Source organism: Atta cephalotes, assembly GCF_000143395.1.
Source record: "Atta cephalotes unplaced genomic scaffold scaffold00042, whole genome shotgun sequence".
Taxonomy (NCBI): domain Eukaryota; kingdom Metazoa; phylum Arthropoda; class Insecta; order Hymenoptera; family Formicidae; genus Atta; species Atta cephalotes.
The window spans coordinates 1775476-1794990 of record NW_012130106.1 but is presented as its reverse complement, the minus strand read 5'-3'; the positions used below and the strand labels follow the sequence as shown (position 1 = coordinate 1794990).

The 19515-nt window shown below is 35.8% G+C and overlaps 1 protein-coding gene across 1 annotated transcript; it reads right to left on the bottom strand.

The window, feature by feature from the left end:
- Positions 1 to 2410: 2410 nt before the first annotated feature.
- LOC105622245 (transcription factor SOX-3-like) lies at positions 2411 to 3184 on the bottom strand. The gene is made up of 2 exons (XM_012203668.1): positions 2959 to 3184; positions 2411 to 2886 (listed from the first exon to the last, which is right to left on the bottom strand). The coding sequence occupies exons 1-2, from the start codon at positions 2974 to 2976 to the stop codon at positions 2644 to 2646; spliced, it is 261 nt and encodes an 86-aa protein (XP_012059058.1). The 5' UTR covers positions 2977 to 3184; the 3' UTR covers positions 2411 to 2643.
- Between the last annotated feature and the right edge of the window lie 16331 nt (positions 3185 to 19515).

Genomic DNA, 19515 nt, shown 5'->3' with positions numbered 1-19515 from the left:
TAACGGTCTGATAGCTGTTTGAAAGCTGTTCAATAGATATATGTTTAATTGAGCTTCATTGTGAAGCACTGCAAGCAACAATGCTGAAGTGGAATCTTTCGGAATCTTTCGAGCGCGACGTCTTCTCATATACTTTTTGGCTGTGGCATATGCTTTTATTTGAGGCATTGTACTTTTTGCCGTTGATATATTGATTATGACGATCTAATAACTGATAAATGCTGAAGTTTATTCGGAATCGTTCGAACACATGATATATTTTTCAGGGCGTTATACTTTTGCTTGCTGATATAACACATTAATCTAATTATTGGGAGTACAAATAAGTTTCCACCGTTTGCAAACGACGCCATTAATAAACTATAGTTAAAATTGTTTGATGTAAAACGATATCGTAAGATTCCAATATCATAATCTTGAAATATTAGCGATTTTGTATCAGCATCATATATTTTTTTTTACGAAAATGTCGAGTTTTGAGCCGAATAAGCGTCATTTGCGGGAACTTTTGATTTATTTCTTTAATTTGAAGAAATCTGCAGCTGAAGCTCATAGAATGCTTGTAGAAGCATATGATGATGCTGCCTTAAGTGAGAGAAGATGTCGTGAGTAGTTTCAAAAGTTTAAGAATGATGAATTTGACGTCGAAGATAAAGACCGTAGCGGAAGGCCGAAAGTGTACGAAGACGCGGAATTGGAAGCATTATTGGATGAAGATTCGTACCAAACGCTAAAAGAACTTGCACTTACATTAGAAGTGACTCAACAATTTCATATCGTTTGAAATCATTGAGAATGATTCAAAAGTAAGGGAATTGGGTTCCATATGAACTGAAGTCGAGAAACGTTGAACGCCGATTTTTCACATGTGAAATGTTGCTTGCCATAAACGAAAGGGTTTTTTGCATCGTATAATCACTGGTGATGAAAAATGGATCCACTACGATAACCCAAAGAAGAGGAAATCATGGGGATCATGGCCATGCTTCAACATCGATAGCCAAGCTGAATATTCATAGAAAAAAACTCATGTTGTGTATTTGGTGGGATCAGCTTGATGTCGTGTATTATGAATTGCTCAAACCGAACGAGACCATTATGGGGCTCTCTACCGAACACAATTGATGAGATTGAGCCGAGCACTCAAGGAAAAACGCGCCCACTACTACTCCAGGCATGACAAAATTATTCTCCTGCATGATAATTCTCGACCACATGTTGCGGCGCCGGTCAAAATCTACTTAGAAACACTCAAATGGGAAGTTCTACCCCATCCGCCGTATTCTCCAGATATTGCTCCTTCCGACTATCACTTATTCCGATCGATGACGCATGGCCTGTCTGAGCAACACTTCACGTCATATGAAGATATCAAAAATTGTATCGATGATTGAATAGCCTCAAAAGATGAAGCGTTCTTCTGACGCGGTATCCACATGCTACCAGAAAGATGGAAAAAAGTAGTGGCTAGCGATGCCATTACTTTGAATTAAACATTATTACTGTTCTTTCACAATAAATGCTTAATTTTTGATAAAAAACGACGGAAACTTATTTGTACTTCCAATATATTTACTTTTTATTTTTGAGAAGAAAAAAAATTAATATATAGTACTAATCTTCTATTTTAAATAAAAGGAACAGTTTCAAGACGTTACTCCGCGTGGACATGCCTTACTATAACTAAACATATTAATTTCAAATTATATTTTTTCTTTTTCCAAACATAGCACAGGAGATGTAATCACTCGATTAAATGGGGTATTTGATGTTCTCCTGGCATCAGTTCAAAAAACGGAGGAGGACGCCAAGAAAATTAATGCAGGATGCAACAATGCAGAAAGCGGAGGAGGGATGATGATGATGATGATGATGATAATGATCCAGATGATGACATCACGTTTATAATGAAGGAGCGACGAAAAAAATATTAAATAATTAAATAATTATAAAAATATTTTAATAAGTAATTATAAAAAATTTTTAATAAATAGTTATGAAAAATTTTACATATTCATATATTCCTTGTTATTTATTCCCTCTACTATCCCTTCTTTCAACCTCAGCGATATTAGATTATAGCACGTGTCGGTAGTGTCCAATAATACTATCGCGGTGGACTCTTTAGGGGAGGCTAGGATTAAAAGTAACATTTTTTTGTTTTTATAAGTTAAAAAGAAGTCTATATTTGCCATAGATTTTCAATTTATCTACATAAATAAGGAGATTCAAAATTAGTTTTACAGTAATAGAAGACCGTTAATCCAATTTCTAAAAATGTTGCGACCATTTTAAAAGATCGAGGTGCGTTGATACTTTTTATTCCTTAGAGTTAAAAGTAACAACGTTAGGGCAAGTTGTAATCTATATTAATATGAATTAAATAGTAAGCGAAATGAAAATAGAAAAATTAATGAAATTATTTTTAATTACTTATTATAGTTTTTAATTACATATTAAATGATTAACAACTATATACACATATATAATACACATCTTTCACTGGCTTAACATATTATTATTTTTTATTATACAATAAGAACATATTATTATTATTATATAACATGAACAAACATAAATTATCTTCTTTAATTAACACAATATAATATTATTATAATAATCAACAAACATAAATTATTTCCTTTAATTAATACAATATAGTATTATTATATTAAACAAAATAGGATTTTTTTCCTTATGAGGAGGATACAACATAACAGTTTGTCTTAATGTACGTGATACATCCCGCCGTTGCCGCCGCGGACTCCGCATCCAAATGCGTTGTGAGCCACCGCCATCACCGCCACCGCCGCTGCTATCACAGTCGCCGCTGCCGCCGTTGCCGCTGCCGCAGCCGCGGATCCCATCCCAAAATGCGTCGCGGCACTATAACGCAAATAAGATGTTTAAGATGTTTAAGAAAAAAGAAAAAAATATGTATATATAAAATATTCTTACCTTCTCCACACCTTTCATCTCACTCTCCTCCGCTGAATTGTTATTCCTTCTCCTTCTCCTGCCAGATTATCAGGGCGCTAAGGAGATAGATAAAATTAAGTTTAAAATTTATTATTTCAAATAATTCTCCTTCAAATGATATCTCCTCCGCAGATTCCAGAGGGGGAAAAGAAAAGGGATCCTCTAGATTCTCTAGGATGTTCTCCTCTTCGACCTCTTCTTCTTCCTCCACTTCCTCTTCCTCTTCTTCTTCTTCCATCGCCTCATTGAAATTGTCGATGAGGTGATTAAATGCAATTCTATTTACGCACTATTTATGCACTTGTGTGAGGTCACCCGATTTCATCGGCAATCTCGATGATGCGATGGAATAAGTCTAATTGGTTAATGTGTAACTGAATTACATCGATAATAACTGTATCACTCTAAATCTGGACCGAGGAGGAGGCAGTCTCCTCAACTTTTTGATTTTTATTGCCCATATTTATTTAAAATAATAGTTGCAATGTAAAAAAATTATCACTTCACTTGATCACAGAAATGTGCAAAAGTATTCTACCATTTAGTGTTAATATTAGGTAGAATATTTTTGCACGTTGGGGAAAAAAATCACTCACGTTTGTAATACGTCTCGCGCGCGGACAAAGCAGGACAAAGATTAACATTGAGAATCAACGTTTGCCGCAGCGAACCTAGGATTTATCTTTAGATCGGCAGTTGTATATAAAACAATTCAGATCACAAGTGCCGTCACGAGAAAAGTTATCGTTGCAACTCTTTATAATAATAGCCTAATATATAGTAGCCGCGATTATTTGCGGCCATCGAATTGTTGAAAGATCACGCTGCATGTTTATTTTCACATCTGTAATTCTTTTTTTCTTTACGCGGAAAGGTCCATACATATATACATACATACATACACATATATATATATATATATATATATATATATATATATACATATATACGTACATACATATATACATACATACGTACATACATGCGTATATACGTACATTCGTGATACGATAAAAAAAAAAGCGTTGACTATTGTTTATCTAAACAGAGTACGATGACGCGTCGAGGATAAGATGAATGGACGGATAGATGGATGAATGGATGGGAAGTAAAGAAAGTATAGTACATATATAGTGATGTGAATGAAAAAATTTTTTATTCACATGTTATTATATCATTTCTTTTTTTTGTACGTATTAAAAACTAAAGCCAATAGCTTGCAATCGACGAGCTGATGTCCATTAAAGATGTCGCTATCACGTGTCTTCGGACGCGATGTTGGAGAATCGCATATATTGTATTTGACATCGACCGTATCAACGAATCGATATGGTCTATGATATGGTTTAATCGTTACATCGATACATCCGACAAACTCAAACATATGTCGTAACATCGTTTCGATCATCATAATGCGTACGGATGAAGAATCGAGACGTACGAGCACCGTTCAGCATGCAAACACTGACGGTTAGCTAATCTAACGCTTATAAAATTGTTCTTGTATTTATTTCGCAGCATCTTGTAAATATTCCATCGCTGTTCGTAGAGGCCACGTTTCGAAAGACAGCGACAGTTCATGTCCGATGATCTCCCAGGACGCTCCCTATGTAACTCGATGAACCAGCGTTGATTCCAATTTCCAAATATTTGTAGCGTAATCGTCAGATCGTCTGCTCAGAAACGCGCAATGCTCCATGCTGTGTACATTTAAAAAATGTTTCTTTTGTGTGTAACGTTGAAAGTTACATGTTACTGCAATCCTTCTTCGTTTCATACGATGCGTTGCTGTCTTTAGCGAAGTATATTTTTCAATCATTCGTACAAGCGGGTATTGCAAAACTGATTGCATCCGCGTAAATTGTGACGTATATGGTAACATTTCTAAAATCGAAGAAGGGGTAACCCTCCCTTCTTTCCAATTATGAACATGTCGTGACATTTTTATCGCGTTTTTTCTATATATTTTCTTTGTTTGCGAGTTCAATCAATGTTTATACTTTATGATTTATATTTCGATGGCATTGATGATGAGCACGTTGGTGACTTTGATGCTTTTTCTCTAGAACATTCTCAATATCTCGTTTTTTCCTTCGATGGCGGTGGACTTGACGGACTTGGCGACAAGGTACTCCTTTTGCTCGATCGATTTTCGATATATATATTCTTTTACTCGATTCATGTCTTAACGCTCGTAACTGAAGCTTACGATTGAAAGAAAAAAGTCTTATACACTACCTATATAAGTCTTATATACTACATTGCATATATGTACTATTAGAACATGTCACGACGCGTTTAACAGAAGCGATTAACAGATCTTGTCAAAAATTTCCATGACACGGGACTCGTAAAAATGTAATGTGTGAGAACAGTCTCCTGTTTCAGCATTGCCACTTCCTTCACGATAAATTTCTTGTTAACGATGAATTCTTGCAGATCCGAACGTTGGCACGAGCATATTGTTGAGAAAACTGCGATCAAATGCGACGTATCGTAGATTTTATACCGTGTCAGAGGTACATTTAGATGATAAGGTAATTTTGCGCACAAACGTTGGTCAATGGATTATATGAACTACGCGATCGTATATGATGAAACAATAGGCTGTTGTATTTGCGGGCACGTTCTCCTTACATTCAAAGTCTAATCGCACGTCCACAATGCCACTCTTGACCGATTCGTTCTGAGACGTTCGAGAGACAGAATCGTCCGCTCTTCAAAGCGCGTAGCATCGACAGCTTATTTATCTCGCTAATAACACGTGTGGTATTCGCCACTGTATTTTGAATAATTCGAGCGTTGGCTCTGTCGCCGGATCTCTGTCTCCTATCAGATAATTGTTGTCGTTACGTGCTCGTATTAAAATCAACTCATGAGCATTGATCACGCGTTTGTAATCTTCGCAAAATCCCAGCAGTACATAGAGCGGTACACAGAAATTAAAGTATCCGGCCGCAGCAGTCTGCGCATCCGCCGGCATTTCGCAGAATCACGTTTCTGTCGGATGACACTGTTACATAGTTTTGGAGCTAGTTATGCCCACGTTATCTCCGTTGAGTTCATATTGAATCTTATCGAATATGAATTATTTCCCGCGCGACGCAATTATTTCCCAATATCATGTGAGCACTCTGGATCACTTTGTTCTTCATCAGTTTTCCTTCGACGTACGAAAGTTTTCGTACGGCAGTGTGTACAGATCTTTGCTGTATTCTTATTTCGTCGCTGTACTCGAACGTTGTGTTGGTGAACGGGCTGTACGTGTGAGTTTCAATCTTGATGATGCGTCGAAGATCGACTCGTTTTTAATGTTTAGAATATCAATTATCTCAAATGTTGCGCATCGCGAATCTCAAAGATTTTAAAAATGTAACGTTTGACGCGCTAAGGTTCTTTTTCTGTCTGATACAGCTGGATGAGCAGGTGTCATCGAATTGTGACGATACTAGCTTTGTAAAGAATGCGTTATCTCTCTGCGTATGCTCCGTTCCGTTCAGCACGAGCACCTCACGCTCACGTTCACTGTCGCCGTCGTACGCTATCTAACAGTGATCTCTTCTCGAGCAATCGTCCGTTCTAGTCGACGATGCGTATCGTTAAATCCATAATGCTCCGTGCGATAATCGGCAGGTAAATGATCTGCGCCGACCTCTCCGATATCTTATATTTTGGAGGCACTCTCGGCGAAAATTCGTGTATCGTGTACGCGTTTTTGCTATATGCATCCGCAGTCACGTTACCGCAGATAATGTTTACATTCATTATGATCGACATGTCTGATTCGTGTCACCTTCGCGATCACAGTATACGCTTCGACGAGATGCTGTGATATCTTAGTATTAGTCGAATGCTTTTTCCGTCATGTCGTTGACGCTTACGCTGAGAGGGAAGACCGTCCTCGCAGCGAATTATTTTCCCGCCATAAATATTTGAGTGACGGAGATTACAAGCTCGATCTGATAATTTTTGAGACTTATCATACAATACCGAACGTGAACGAATCGAACAACAAATTTTATTTCACCAAAAACGATGCGGAAATTACAATTTCAGAGAGTTCATATGAAGTGCGAGACAATGAATTTTTGAACGAAAATGAATTTTTTAAACGCGCGATTTTACGGAAACGTCCACACCACGCACTTTAAACTGACGTAGTCAGTTGGTGGTCGTGGACAATAATAATAATAACAACAACAACAAATGACCTTGATGACGATAATGATGAGGGTGGAGAATATCATTACGCAAACTACGACACGATGAGATGCGAGATTAAATGTGAATACAAAATAAACTTTGGCAAGCCCAACAGCATTAGATCATTACTAATAGATAGATCATAGGATTAATTTTCTGTACTTTGAGTACTACGATTCTAATGGACACCTCCGTGGTCCAATTTGAGGCGTGGTTCAATTTAGATCCAATTTGGGGTCCAATTTTGGGCTTGTAACTTTTCTCAAAGATGTCTTAAATTTGCTCACACGTACTGAGTCACCCACTTTGAATCGCGGGAGTGCGATGGCCTTTACGCTACTGTACACCGTGTTTAAGAGTTTGTTAGCAATCGTGAGAGTTACATCGATGGGCCGATAGTTCGATGCTTTCACGCGTTGTATTTAGACACGAGACGTAGCAAGTCAATCCATTTATAATTTCCATTATGCGTATTAATAAATTGTTTCCATATATTAACATACGATTGAACCGTTCAACAACAAATGCCTTCATTATGGAATATATTGAATAATGATTTATGTTGTGTTTTTTCAGGAGTTTTTGCACGTTTGCGTTGTAAAAGTTTTTTCCCATATCGATTGCAAATTTTTCGTTTTCCAACATCTTCCAACGTCTCGAATTATCTTTGCGATTGCAGTCTCCTTACTACTCTTGGTTTTCAGCGGTACGGTCATGCATGCTTACTCAACACATCGATAAGTGAGAATGTAGTGATAATCTTTGTTGAATCGTGCGTAAGGGCGCATCTCGACATCAGTCTGCCACAAGTATCCTATGAGGGCAAGTCAATAAGTTCTTAGAAAATGTCAGAGGGCACTCGCAGTGTTATGTCATATTATTTTTTGTCAAATAGCATCTTTCAATTGATTACTGTCAAATTTTGAGCGGAATTCATTGCGTGGTTTCATTTCTGTAGACGATTAAAGCGAACAACCTTTGTATTTTTTACAAAATGGAAAAAAACGAGTTTCGTGCAATGATCAAACATCTACATGAAAGATACAATACATATTTAAGGCCGAAAGAAATCAAAGCCGAGTTGGATAATGTTCACAGCACATTTGCACCAACGTTTATGTATACAATTGAGTGAATTTAAACGTGGTCGTACATCCACATGTGATGCACCTCGTTCAGGACGTCCAATTGAAGCTGCTACGAATGCCAGAAATCAATAAAATCCACAATATTGTTTTGACTGATCGACGAATAAAAGTGCGCGAGCTTGTTGAGGCCATAGACATATCACATGGCACAGTGATTTCAATTTGTACAAACAATTGAGTATGAAAAAGCTATTGGCAAGATGAGTGCTGCGTTTGCTCACTGTGGATCATAAGCGCGACGATTTCAAAACAATGTTTGGAGGTTTCAACGTAATCCAGATGAATTTCTGCGTTGATCTATTATTTCACACCCGAGACGAAGGAAACAGTCAAAACAATGGACTTCATCGGGTGAACCAACTCTGAAGAAGGCGAAGACCATAAATTCGGCCAGAAAGGTGATGGCCACAGTTTTTTGGGATGCACGCGGTGTAATTTATATCGATTACCTTTCGTGCAAACGATCAATGACGATTACTATGCAGGCTTATTGGACTGTTTCAACAATATTTTAAAGAAAAAACGTTCCCATTTGGCGAAGAAGAAAGTGCTCTTCACATATGGCCGGCACCAAATTCCGCTACGAATTGCTTTCCCAGCATATTCACCAGATTTGACCCTCTGCGACTATTTCCTGTTTCCAAACCTGAAGAAATGATTCGGAGGAAAGAGATTCATCACCAGAGAGCAGCTTATCGCCGAAACAGAGGCTTTTTTTGAAGGGTTGAACAAATCATATTATTCGGACGGCTTGAAAAAGTTGGAGAATCGTTGGATCAAGAGTATCGAGCTGAAAGGAGATTATGTTGAGAAATAAAAATGAATTAATAAAAAAAATGTGTTTTATTATGTTTTTCTAAAAACTTATTGACTTGCCCTCATATGACATGTCTGCGTGGAAAATTTTTTCTTGCCGGAGCGTGCAGTTCTTCCATCAGTCACCACTTTTCATGGTTTTTCTTTTCAGACATGTTACGTTATGATTATTGTTGTATAATGCGTAAAATATCACAAAGTTCTTAAACGCAAACGTTGTTCATCGGCATTTCTTTAAAAATATGTCAACTAAAATAACTGTGTATCTCGTTTCAATTTATAATAAAGCTAGCTTCGAAACTCCTCGATAATAGATAATATTTCGTGGGCGTTATGATCTGTCTGATGCGAGGTCTCAAGCAATCGGAGACGATCCACTAGCTCCTTAGGATTGTCCCAATGAACTTAATTGATTTTGTTGTCGTTTAGATCAGGTGCGTAGTACTACATATTTTTCGACTCTTTTACCTATTAGGTGTACAACTTTTTTTTTTCCGCTGTTTTCCTATAGATGGCTTTAGTGGTAAATGGTGGTCGAAATAAATAGATCATAGACGTCATACAATAAACTTGGGCATCTGTCAACATAACCCCATAGAAACATTACTCAATTTGTCTGTATCATAAATTAGTTATTCTCGATTGAAAATGTCAGTTTACGAGTCAAATTCTTGTCATTTGCGGGAGGTTTTAATTTTTTGCTTCAATATGAAGAAATCTGCGACTGAGGCTCATCGAATGCTCTCAAATACTTATGGTGAGGCCGCTATTAGTGAAAGAACGTGTCGTGAATGATTTCAACGCTTCAAAAACGGTGATTTTGACGTCCAAGGTTATGCTCTGTATTTGATGGGACCAGTATCGGCGTAGTGTATTATGAACTGTTAAAACCGACTGAAACAATCACAGGCGATCGGTATCGAACGCAATTGATGCGTTTGAGCCGAGCATTGAAAGACAAGCGGCCGCAATGCAACGAGAGACACGATAAAGTGATTTTGCAGCATGACAATGCTCGACCTCATGTTGCGAAAGTGGTCAAGACATACTTGGAAACGTTGAAATGGGAAATCCTACCCCACCCGCCGTATTCTCCAGACGTTGCTCCCTCTGACTATCACTTGTTTCGATCAATGGCACATGGCCTGGCTGACCAGCACTTATGGTCTTATGAAGAAGTAAAAGATTGGATCGATTCGTGGATAGCCTCAAAAGATGACCAGTTTTTTCGACGCGGGATTCGTACGCTACCCGAAAGATGGGAGAAAGTAATGGCCAGCGATGGACAATACTTTGAATCATAAATGTATAACCAATTTTTTACAATAAAGCCTCGAATTTCGGAAAAAAACGGCGGAAGCAAAGTTGTACACCTAATAATTTATTGTTTCCTGACGCGTGGCATGCCCGTTTCAATTTGTATTTTACTTGACACCAAGGATGCTATTATATTTTCTTATATTCTTATATTTGTTCTTTTTGCTATTGGATTATCCGCTTTATGACTGTACTTGTGAGTATTTGTTATCAACATTATACTTTTATATGCTAGTTTATCATTTTCTGTGTAAGTAGTATCGTTAGGAATTCTTTTGAAAATTAATTCGTACAAACCAAGTGTATCTTTGTACTTTACTTCATTTACGATCACAAAATCATTAGTGTCTACATCGAAATATTTGTCACCGAGCATCGTGCTGTTCTCGCTGAGATATACCATAAACGTGATCGATTGCCTTTTCTCTGTCAACACCGAAAAGCATGTTTATATATTTTTATCCAAGTACCCCCAATTGATTATACAACTCGAATTTGGCACGTTTGAAATATTGTTTAACTTAATGGTTCAAGCGGTTCATTGGGCGTTTCATAAACGTCTTCGACTGACGAAATATACGAACGTTCGTACGATAATTCGTGTGGATGCATAATTGAAATTCGATGTAATGTTCGAGTCTTTTGTACATTGCTTTTTAGAGGTGTTAATTGAAGCCATGAATTATCCATCCAGAGAGAGTCATTATCATCATTATCATCTTCATCATCATGAACTCCTTCATTATCTTCAGGTTTTCTTTTCTTAATATTTTTATCCTTTATAACGTTGACTTCTTTCTTAATTGGTTGAGATTCATCATTAGCGGTGTTCTCGACAATCTGTTTTAGAGGTTTGATAATAGAAGTGTTTCTCCAATGCTATATCTTTCTCTATTTTGCCAGTTTTTAAAGCGCGGTATTTTTTATGAATCAATTCACTTGTTTTCGCAATTTGTTTTGTTACTCTCGCGATTGAGTCTCTTTGTTGTTATCCAGGTTGCACTCGAAAGGAAATGTTGTGTAGTAGATGTATTGACAACGACTAACCACGTTAAGGTATACTCATTAAATCCTTTTCTGTATCGTTTTCTCGTAATCGCACTGTCTCTATGACTACGAATCCATACTTTTGTTGCCAACAGCAATGACACAGTTTGCAGAAATTTTCATAAGACATGTCAGTGTTACATGATCATTGTATCATTGACAAGTTTCAGATTGATATCGTCCTGTTTGAATAGAATCAACAGATTTGCATTATCGCGTATAAGAGCTTCGGTTTTGCGTATGTCTGATACAGATAAAAGCAGCGTCGATGTCCGCGTGTCAACTCATCGCAAAATACTCTCTGATCACGTCTTGCTTGATGCATTCCACGTCATCAAAGACAAAAATGGAATTTGGAAGCGCGTCATTCGATGATAATACATCGTTATTATTGGAGAATGTAAAATAACCAACTTCTTCAATCGGTGCTAATAAATTCTTCAAATATCGCTATTTTGGCTGTTGCAATGACTTCGAGTATTTTTCGAAACGTATGCCATGTGGACTTTCCAGCAAATTTATCAACACGTTTGCCGCAGTTCGATGGATCGCAGATGATTCCGCGTATAGAAATGGGCAGCATGTTTCCATGCTTGCGTATTTCTTTTTAAGTCTGTATTTTATTGTCGACATTAATCATTTTGATCGTCTACGATCAAATTATATTATATTGTCGCACGAACTTCATATCTTCTCCCTTCACGACACTGATAATATTAAAAAAAAAACAACATCTAGAGCGGATGTATTTATAATAGCGCGCAAAGCGAAATCACTCGGTATTCAAAATGCTTTTTATCGTGTCAGACTGTGATGTACATAGTTTAACCGCCAAAGAGTTGGAGTATATACTGAAAATTATTTTCCTACGAGAATTTAAGAATTATATAGATCAATTGTAGACTCGATTACTCGAGCATATAAAGGCTGATTCAAAAATTCAGCAACATCGTCGGTGCTTGAAACATTATAATTTGCTGTCATCGGATGATGATTCAGCGCCGCTAATAAGAAATTGTAACAAGTGTCAACAACAACGTTGCGATTTTTTAAATCACACGATAAACGCATTTCCGATCGAATTGCATATCCCTGGATATCAATTTTGTGGTCCAAGTATGCATTTAGAAAAGCAATTGGCTAGAGGGAATCGAGGCATTAATCCGTTGGACGCGGCGTATCGCGAAACACAACATAGCTTATTCGCGGAGCAAAGATCTCACGAAATGACACGTAGTTGATAAATCACTCGCTGAGGAAGCGCGGAAACGGATTACCACGAAAGATTCGATTCTTGGAGAGAGAGCTGCTGCCATAGCTGTTTGGTCTATGAAAACCAAAACAAAAATGGTATGGACATGAAAATAAAGAAAAAAAAGCCAACGAAAAAACGAATATTACCGATGATAAAACGTATCTTATCTATTTTATCGCTATTGGGAGTCTTCAGCTCGTTGGTCAGCGGGGCGGCAGAAGCTAAAAAAAACGAACTAATAAATCCGCGTAAGATCAATTGGAAGAACTGAAACGTCATATAACCACGTCATGGAGTTTATCTCCATACAAGCGTGGACGAGGAATCACAACGGAAAAAAATAAAAAAGATTAAAAAAAACGTTAAACAGTTGCCAAAAGCATTGCCGAAGAGTGTAACTACCAATGTACAACTGCAAAACGTAAGCGTATTCCATATTTTAGAAGTATTTTTTTTTATGCGTATTACCTTATCAACAGAGGGAGAGTATCGAAACGAGAACAATATCGTAAATTTGGATAGACTGAATTCTGATAGACCAGGTATTTATTGGGTAGCGTACGAGAAGCTGGGAGATTATGCTGTTTATTTTGATAGTTTCGGCAATCTTCGACCACCGAAAGAATTGGCGCGTATTTGGACATAACGCAAATCGAATATAATCGCATTCCTTATCAATTATGATCAAAGCAACTGTGGATTATTGTGTCTACAGTTTTTACAGACGATCAATTGATGATCAATTTTAAGAATTAACATTGCACTCTTTCAACTCAGTATTCATTTAAACATCACTGACATTTGCACTCATCGATAATAGTAGTATCCTCGCGGTCTACTATTTTCCGACCACAGATTTGAGCGATGCCGATTACGAGCTCGGTTTGAAACCTACCATACGATATCTAATGTAAATTCACTGAATAATAAGTTTTACTTTGACGAAGAAATTGTCATTTCCGAAGGATCATATGAAATATTTACGTGACATAAACAAGTATCTAAGACTTGCAATTCTACAATTTTATTCTAATGATGTTGCGAGAGAGAAAACGCTTCACAAAGATGATGAACGGTATTCATGCCAATAACAATATAATGAAGAGTGAGATCAAATAGTACGTTTATCGAGTAAATTTCATCAAACCTCACAATATTGGATCGCTATTGGGATTTTCATCGAATCGTGTGTTGAAGCCGCACGACGACAGCGATTAAGAAATATAGCAATGATAACGTGATGCTTGTTCTGAACGAACAGGGAACATAATTTTTGGCAAAGGGACGACAATGATCAAAAATATTCGAGTCCAGTAGAAAGAAACTCACTGCGTCGAAAGTAGATTGATTAAATTTTTACAATCATTGGGCTTTGTTATACAAAATATCTGAGATGATTGATATCTTGAATATCGGAGGCGAACCAATCTTTGACGATCATATCGTTAAATTCGAGTTTCACACGTACATCCGTACGTCAACACGACATTTGGACATAGCGACGAGATAAGGATATCTATACAACAACAGAATTTATTAATACATTACCATGTGAAAGCATTCTCTACGTCGAAAGTAAATTGATTTCAAAGGAAAAAAATGTACAAAAGCAAAATCGTGGATGTAACTGTAGCGTTCATATTCGATGAAATTCGATATGAACTTAACGAAATGTTGGAATAACTAGTCTTAAAAGGTTATGTAAGCAGAAACGTTGGAATAACTAGTCTTGAAAGGTTACGTTTTCTAATGAAATCGCATATAGTTTACATAATGCTGGTTGATTTATCGACTCTAGTGATACCGCGAAGAGCCTAATGACAGACGATGGATACTTTAATTTTTATGTACCACTCAGCATATTGTTGGGCTTTTGCGAGGATTAAAAATGTGGTAATTAATGCTCGTCACGAATTAATTTTGATACGAGCGCACAATGGTAACAATTACATAGTGGGAGAGCCGACAGAGCCGACAGAGCCTACGCTTGAATTATTCAAAGTACAGTGGCGAATGCCTCACGTTGAATGCCTTGCGTTGAATGAAATTAATAAATTATCCATGCCAGAGAGCGAACGATATCTGAATATGAGTTTTCGTTCGTTAGATTTGTATGAGTACTTCCTATTGTCATACAACGAAGCATTCCTGGGCCATCAAGACTGTGATTCAGCTGGAAAAACCACGATACGTTATCTTTGGTCTACAGACTGATAAAAAAAATATGACAGCACGTAAAACTTACTTCGACACCTGTAAATTAACAATATGAAACTTTATCTAAACTCTGAATTTTATTCGTACAATGATCTGAATCTAGACTTTGACAAAGCAGAGCCGCTATTTTGGATGATATATATTTATATTTCCATATGTCTTACTATCAAATTTCTCGTGAAAGAAATGAATCATTCCAATTACACTCCTTTTTGAAAGGTTTTAATCTAGTAACTATTGATTGCTCGTGACAAAACGAGTTCGTCAAGAGTGACAATGTGGATGTACGATTAGAATTTGAATTCAAAGAGAATATACCCGCGAATACAATCGCCTATTGCCTTATCATACACGATCGCGTGATCGAATATAGCCCAATGTCAAATGTAGTAAGCAAGATTATTATCATCAAAAATACCTTTCCCCTCTTTTTAATATATGAGATAAAATCCAAGAGGCTTTGTGATCAAGCACAATCTCAAAAAGTCGTTTATTATGATTGTACCAACGTTTGTAGATCTGCAAGGATTTATCGTTGAAAAGAAATTTGTCGTGAAGGAAGTGGCGGTGTTGAGAAAAGGAGCTATTCTCTCTCATTATATTTTTACATGTTCCATGCCATGGAACTTCTTGAGTCAAGAAAAGTATTGCGCTTCTTGACTGAGTGCTTATCACCATGGATTGGGAAGACGAGATGATCTCGTATAGCATAACGAAACGCCTGATTACAATGGCTGTAATTGATGCAGAAGAGAATGACGACAATAAGGCTCTTGTATATGTTAAAGGACGTGAAAAGGTGAATGGCTGAATGGTATACTCGATAGCGATTGAGATTCTGCTGATCACGAAGATATAGATTCTTTACATAATCTAGATGTTACTAATGCTGTATGATGGAAAATATGTTAAGAATTATGCGTTACAGAATGTATTTAAAAAAACAACTGGTGATCGCAACGCCAGAAAAAATATGAAATTTTTTAAAATGCATTTCAATTTCTTTCTCCTATTCCTACAATTAAGAATGTATCAATAATGATGTTGAGTTATATTCAGTAGTATGTATATAATTTAATAAGTGTTAGTTACTCAATAACAATTTTAATAATAAAACATTTTAATAATGACTCGATAATTACACTTGGCTATTTGTATTACTAAACATATTATCAGATACTAAATTAAAATTATTGCCGAGTCATATTATTAAAAAAATCGTGAATACCATATCTATTTAATAAAATCGTGCAAAAGAAGAAAAAAAAAGAGAGTAAGAAAGAGCGCAAATAATAAGTGTAGGACTGCAACGATGGAAGAGAGATAACTGCATTCTACAATGAATAGGAGAGAGAGAGAGGACGATAGTTTAAAGAGAAAACATAACGGGTGAAAGAGAGAAGGAATAAACCTCTCTTCCTCTCTAACACGAACTCCGATGACACGCTTCCCCCTCCCTCAAATCCAGCATCTGTGACTTCGCCACCCGACACTAGAGCCATCTGTTGGTTGCTGTATCCGTGGGTTAGAATCGGCGCTTACTAATTTTACTAGCGAATTGTTCAAAAACATTTTCAAAATTATTAAAAATAGAAAAAATCCAAACAATTGCGTACCACTCCGAAAGTATGCGTTGGAACGATCGCATAGGACATTAGTGCAATATCTTCGATACTATACTAACGAAGAACAGAATGATGAGAATGGTTATCCTACACAATGTTTTCATACAATACTACGCCACTGGATACACACCATTCGAATTAATGTATGAATATAAAGCTCTCTGCTGAATTATAACAAAATCGTTGAAATTAACATATTTGTATGATGACTACGCATAGGAATTACACAAAAGAATATGAGCTACGAATTAGATTGCTAAAGAAAACGCGAAACACGCAAAAAATCAAGCGAAAAAACAATATGACAAAATAGCTCGAGGAAAAATATTTCAAGTAGGCGACAAAGTTCTACTTTGCGAGACCTTAAGAAGAAAATGTTCCAAAAAAATTGGAATCTCAGTGAATCGGATCCTATATGATCCTAGAAAAGCATAACAACGTAAACTATACTATTCAAGTGGAAAGGAAACTAACATGCGAATCATCTAAACTTTTCAAATTTAACTTTGAAAATTAAGAAGCTGAAGCGTATAAGAATTAAGTTAATCGAAGACAGCAACCTTTTTTGTACTGATTGCGGGATATAAATAGATAAAGATCCGCAGCCGAGGAGCATATGGATTTCGTACTAATGGACGCGAAGATCCATTGTCACGGGTAAGTTTGGCTATATCTAACTAATAATTGCGCCAGCAATAATCGCATGTGCTGGACATATATTCGCGTTCGCACAAAATGCAATTTAACAACATTATATATATCTGATTTTTCGAACTAGAGATCTATCGAACGAGAGAAAAAACTGCGGATACCGCAGCACACGATAAGGAAGGCACTTGGTGCACCTTGCTGATAGAAGATGGATTCATAAGAAATTAAGTAACCTGAATCCTTGTTTTGTTGATTAATTTAAATGAGAATATAGCACAGACAATGCTTTGATCCACACAAGTACATAAGTAAAGATTCAAAGAAAAAAGTAATGTGAATTCTTGTCTTATGGAAACACTCATCATATGGAGTTGGTTGATGAGTGAAATACAGTGTCAAAAGAAAACACGAAGAGGTTGTATGACATCGTTTCAACATCAACCAGGTGTACATTATGAGGAAATCGGATTAATGAACCTGGTGAAATCAGATTGAAAATTGGCGATAAAATTAGATATTGCTGTTCTGGAGAGTAGTTTCCAACAGATTCAAACATATTTAAATAAAACGGAGCTACTTCACAGTATGTTCAAGAGAAACGGAAAATTAATTTGCTCGAATATTTTGAGTATAACGGAAAAAGATAACGACAATAAAAAATTAACTGTTAAATTTAACATTTGTCATTTGAAAGCTTTTTTTTAAAAAATCCAAAAAATAAGCATGGATTATTAGACACAATAGGAACAATAAGCAAAACATTATTCGAGACAATGGATGTAGGGGATTTCCGAGTAATTATTGATTAAATAAATTTATTGCAGAGTAATAAAAAACCCTGCAACATGCTATTAAGCACCAATTAAAGATAGTAAACGTGATTATAGGATATTCATCCATTTGGGTGAATTAGAAAATATTATTAGTTATAATGAAGATAGATTAACTAACGTCACTCGACGAATAGAACAGAATAATACATAATACATAACAGAATAATGGAATACATTCGGAGATATAGACGAACAATTATTAATACAACAATTATGTGATTATTTTAATAGAAGATATTATGGATTATTTAACTCTTGTTAGGAATCGTATTAATACGTCTATTATCTCTTGAAACTATTGTCATATAATTAAAAGAAGTAGCTATCCAACTAATAGAAGGATTACATTTTCTATTTAAAATACAATGCAATATACAAGTAGAAAACTGACAGATCATACAAAATCACATGACTATACATGCATACTACGATTTATACGTTTATACATTTCTAAAATTCTTCGTAACAGTATTCTATGTATAAATTAATAAAAGCTGTGCCATTACTGGTTCATGATAGCGGAAATATTTTTATGATGTTAGAAATTAGTCGTAGAAATTATATGATAGCGATTGACAAAGAAAGTCATCATTATCTCTTGTTAGACGATAACGATCTAACGAATTGTGTACAAGAAGGAACGTGATGTACATGCGAGCGAGAATATCCGATATATTACGCTGATGTGAGGACGCCATGCGATGTGCAAATTTATATATTATATGCATATATCTACACATAAGAATAGTTGCGAGAAGCAACGTATTAAATCAAATAATACTTTTTAAAGAATTAAAAAATAGGCATGGTTATTTAACACCAAAAGCAGAAGTTTTTATAAAAATGTTTCTATTACTGAAAATAAAATTATTTTAGAAGGAATTGGCAAAATTTTGATGACTTAATGAAATTTATGCTTACTACATTTCATGTAATGCTAAAAACGAGAAAAAACAAGAATTAAGTTCATATAGCTATTTATCGAATTTAATATAACGTTAGATTTTAAAGAACATGGAAATAAAAATATATAAAAGAAATACAGCTAAAACATGTGATTAAGGACCGTACAGAATTAACTAGATTAAGTTACACTGTAGATGAAATAATCAAACAATTAGATAATAAACGATAATGTAAACACATTTGATTATAAACATGTAATCAACATGTACATGTTTATCCAATCGGATCAGGCATATTAGTAATAAAATAACATATTAGTAATAGATTTAGCAAGAGGTATAATAGTAAGTATATTATGGATAATCAAAAATAGAGAAATCCAACAAGTAGAAATGCAAAAATGTGAAAAATGAAATTATGTTATATTAAAATAGTATTTAAGAAATGATTGTAAATATAATTGTAAATGGAGAATAAACATGTAATGAATAGAATAATAAAAAATGCATCCTTTCGTT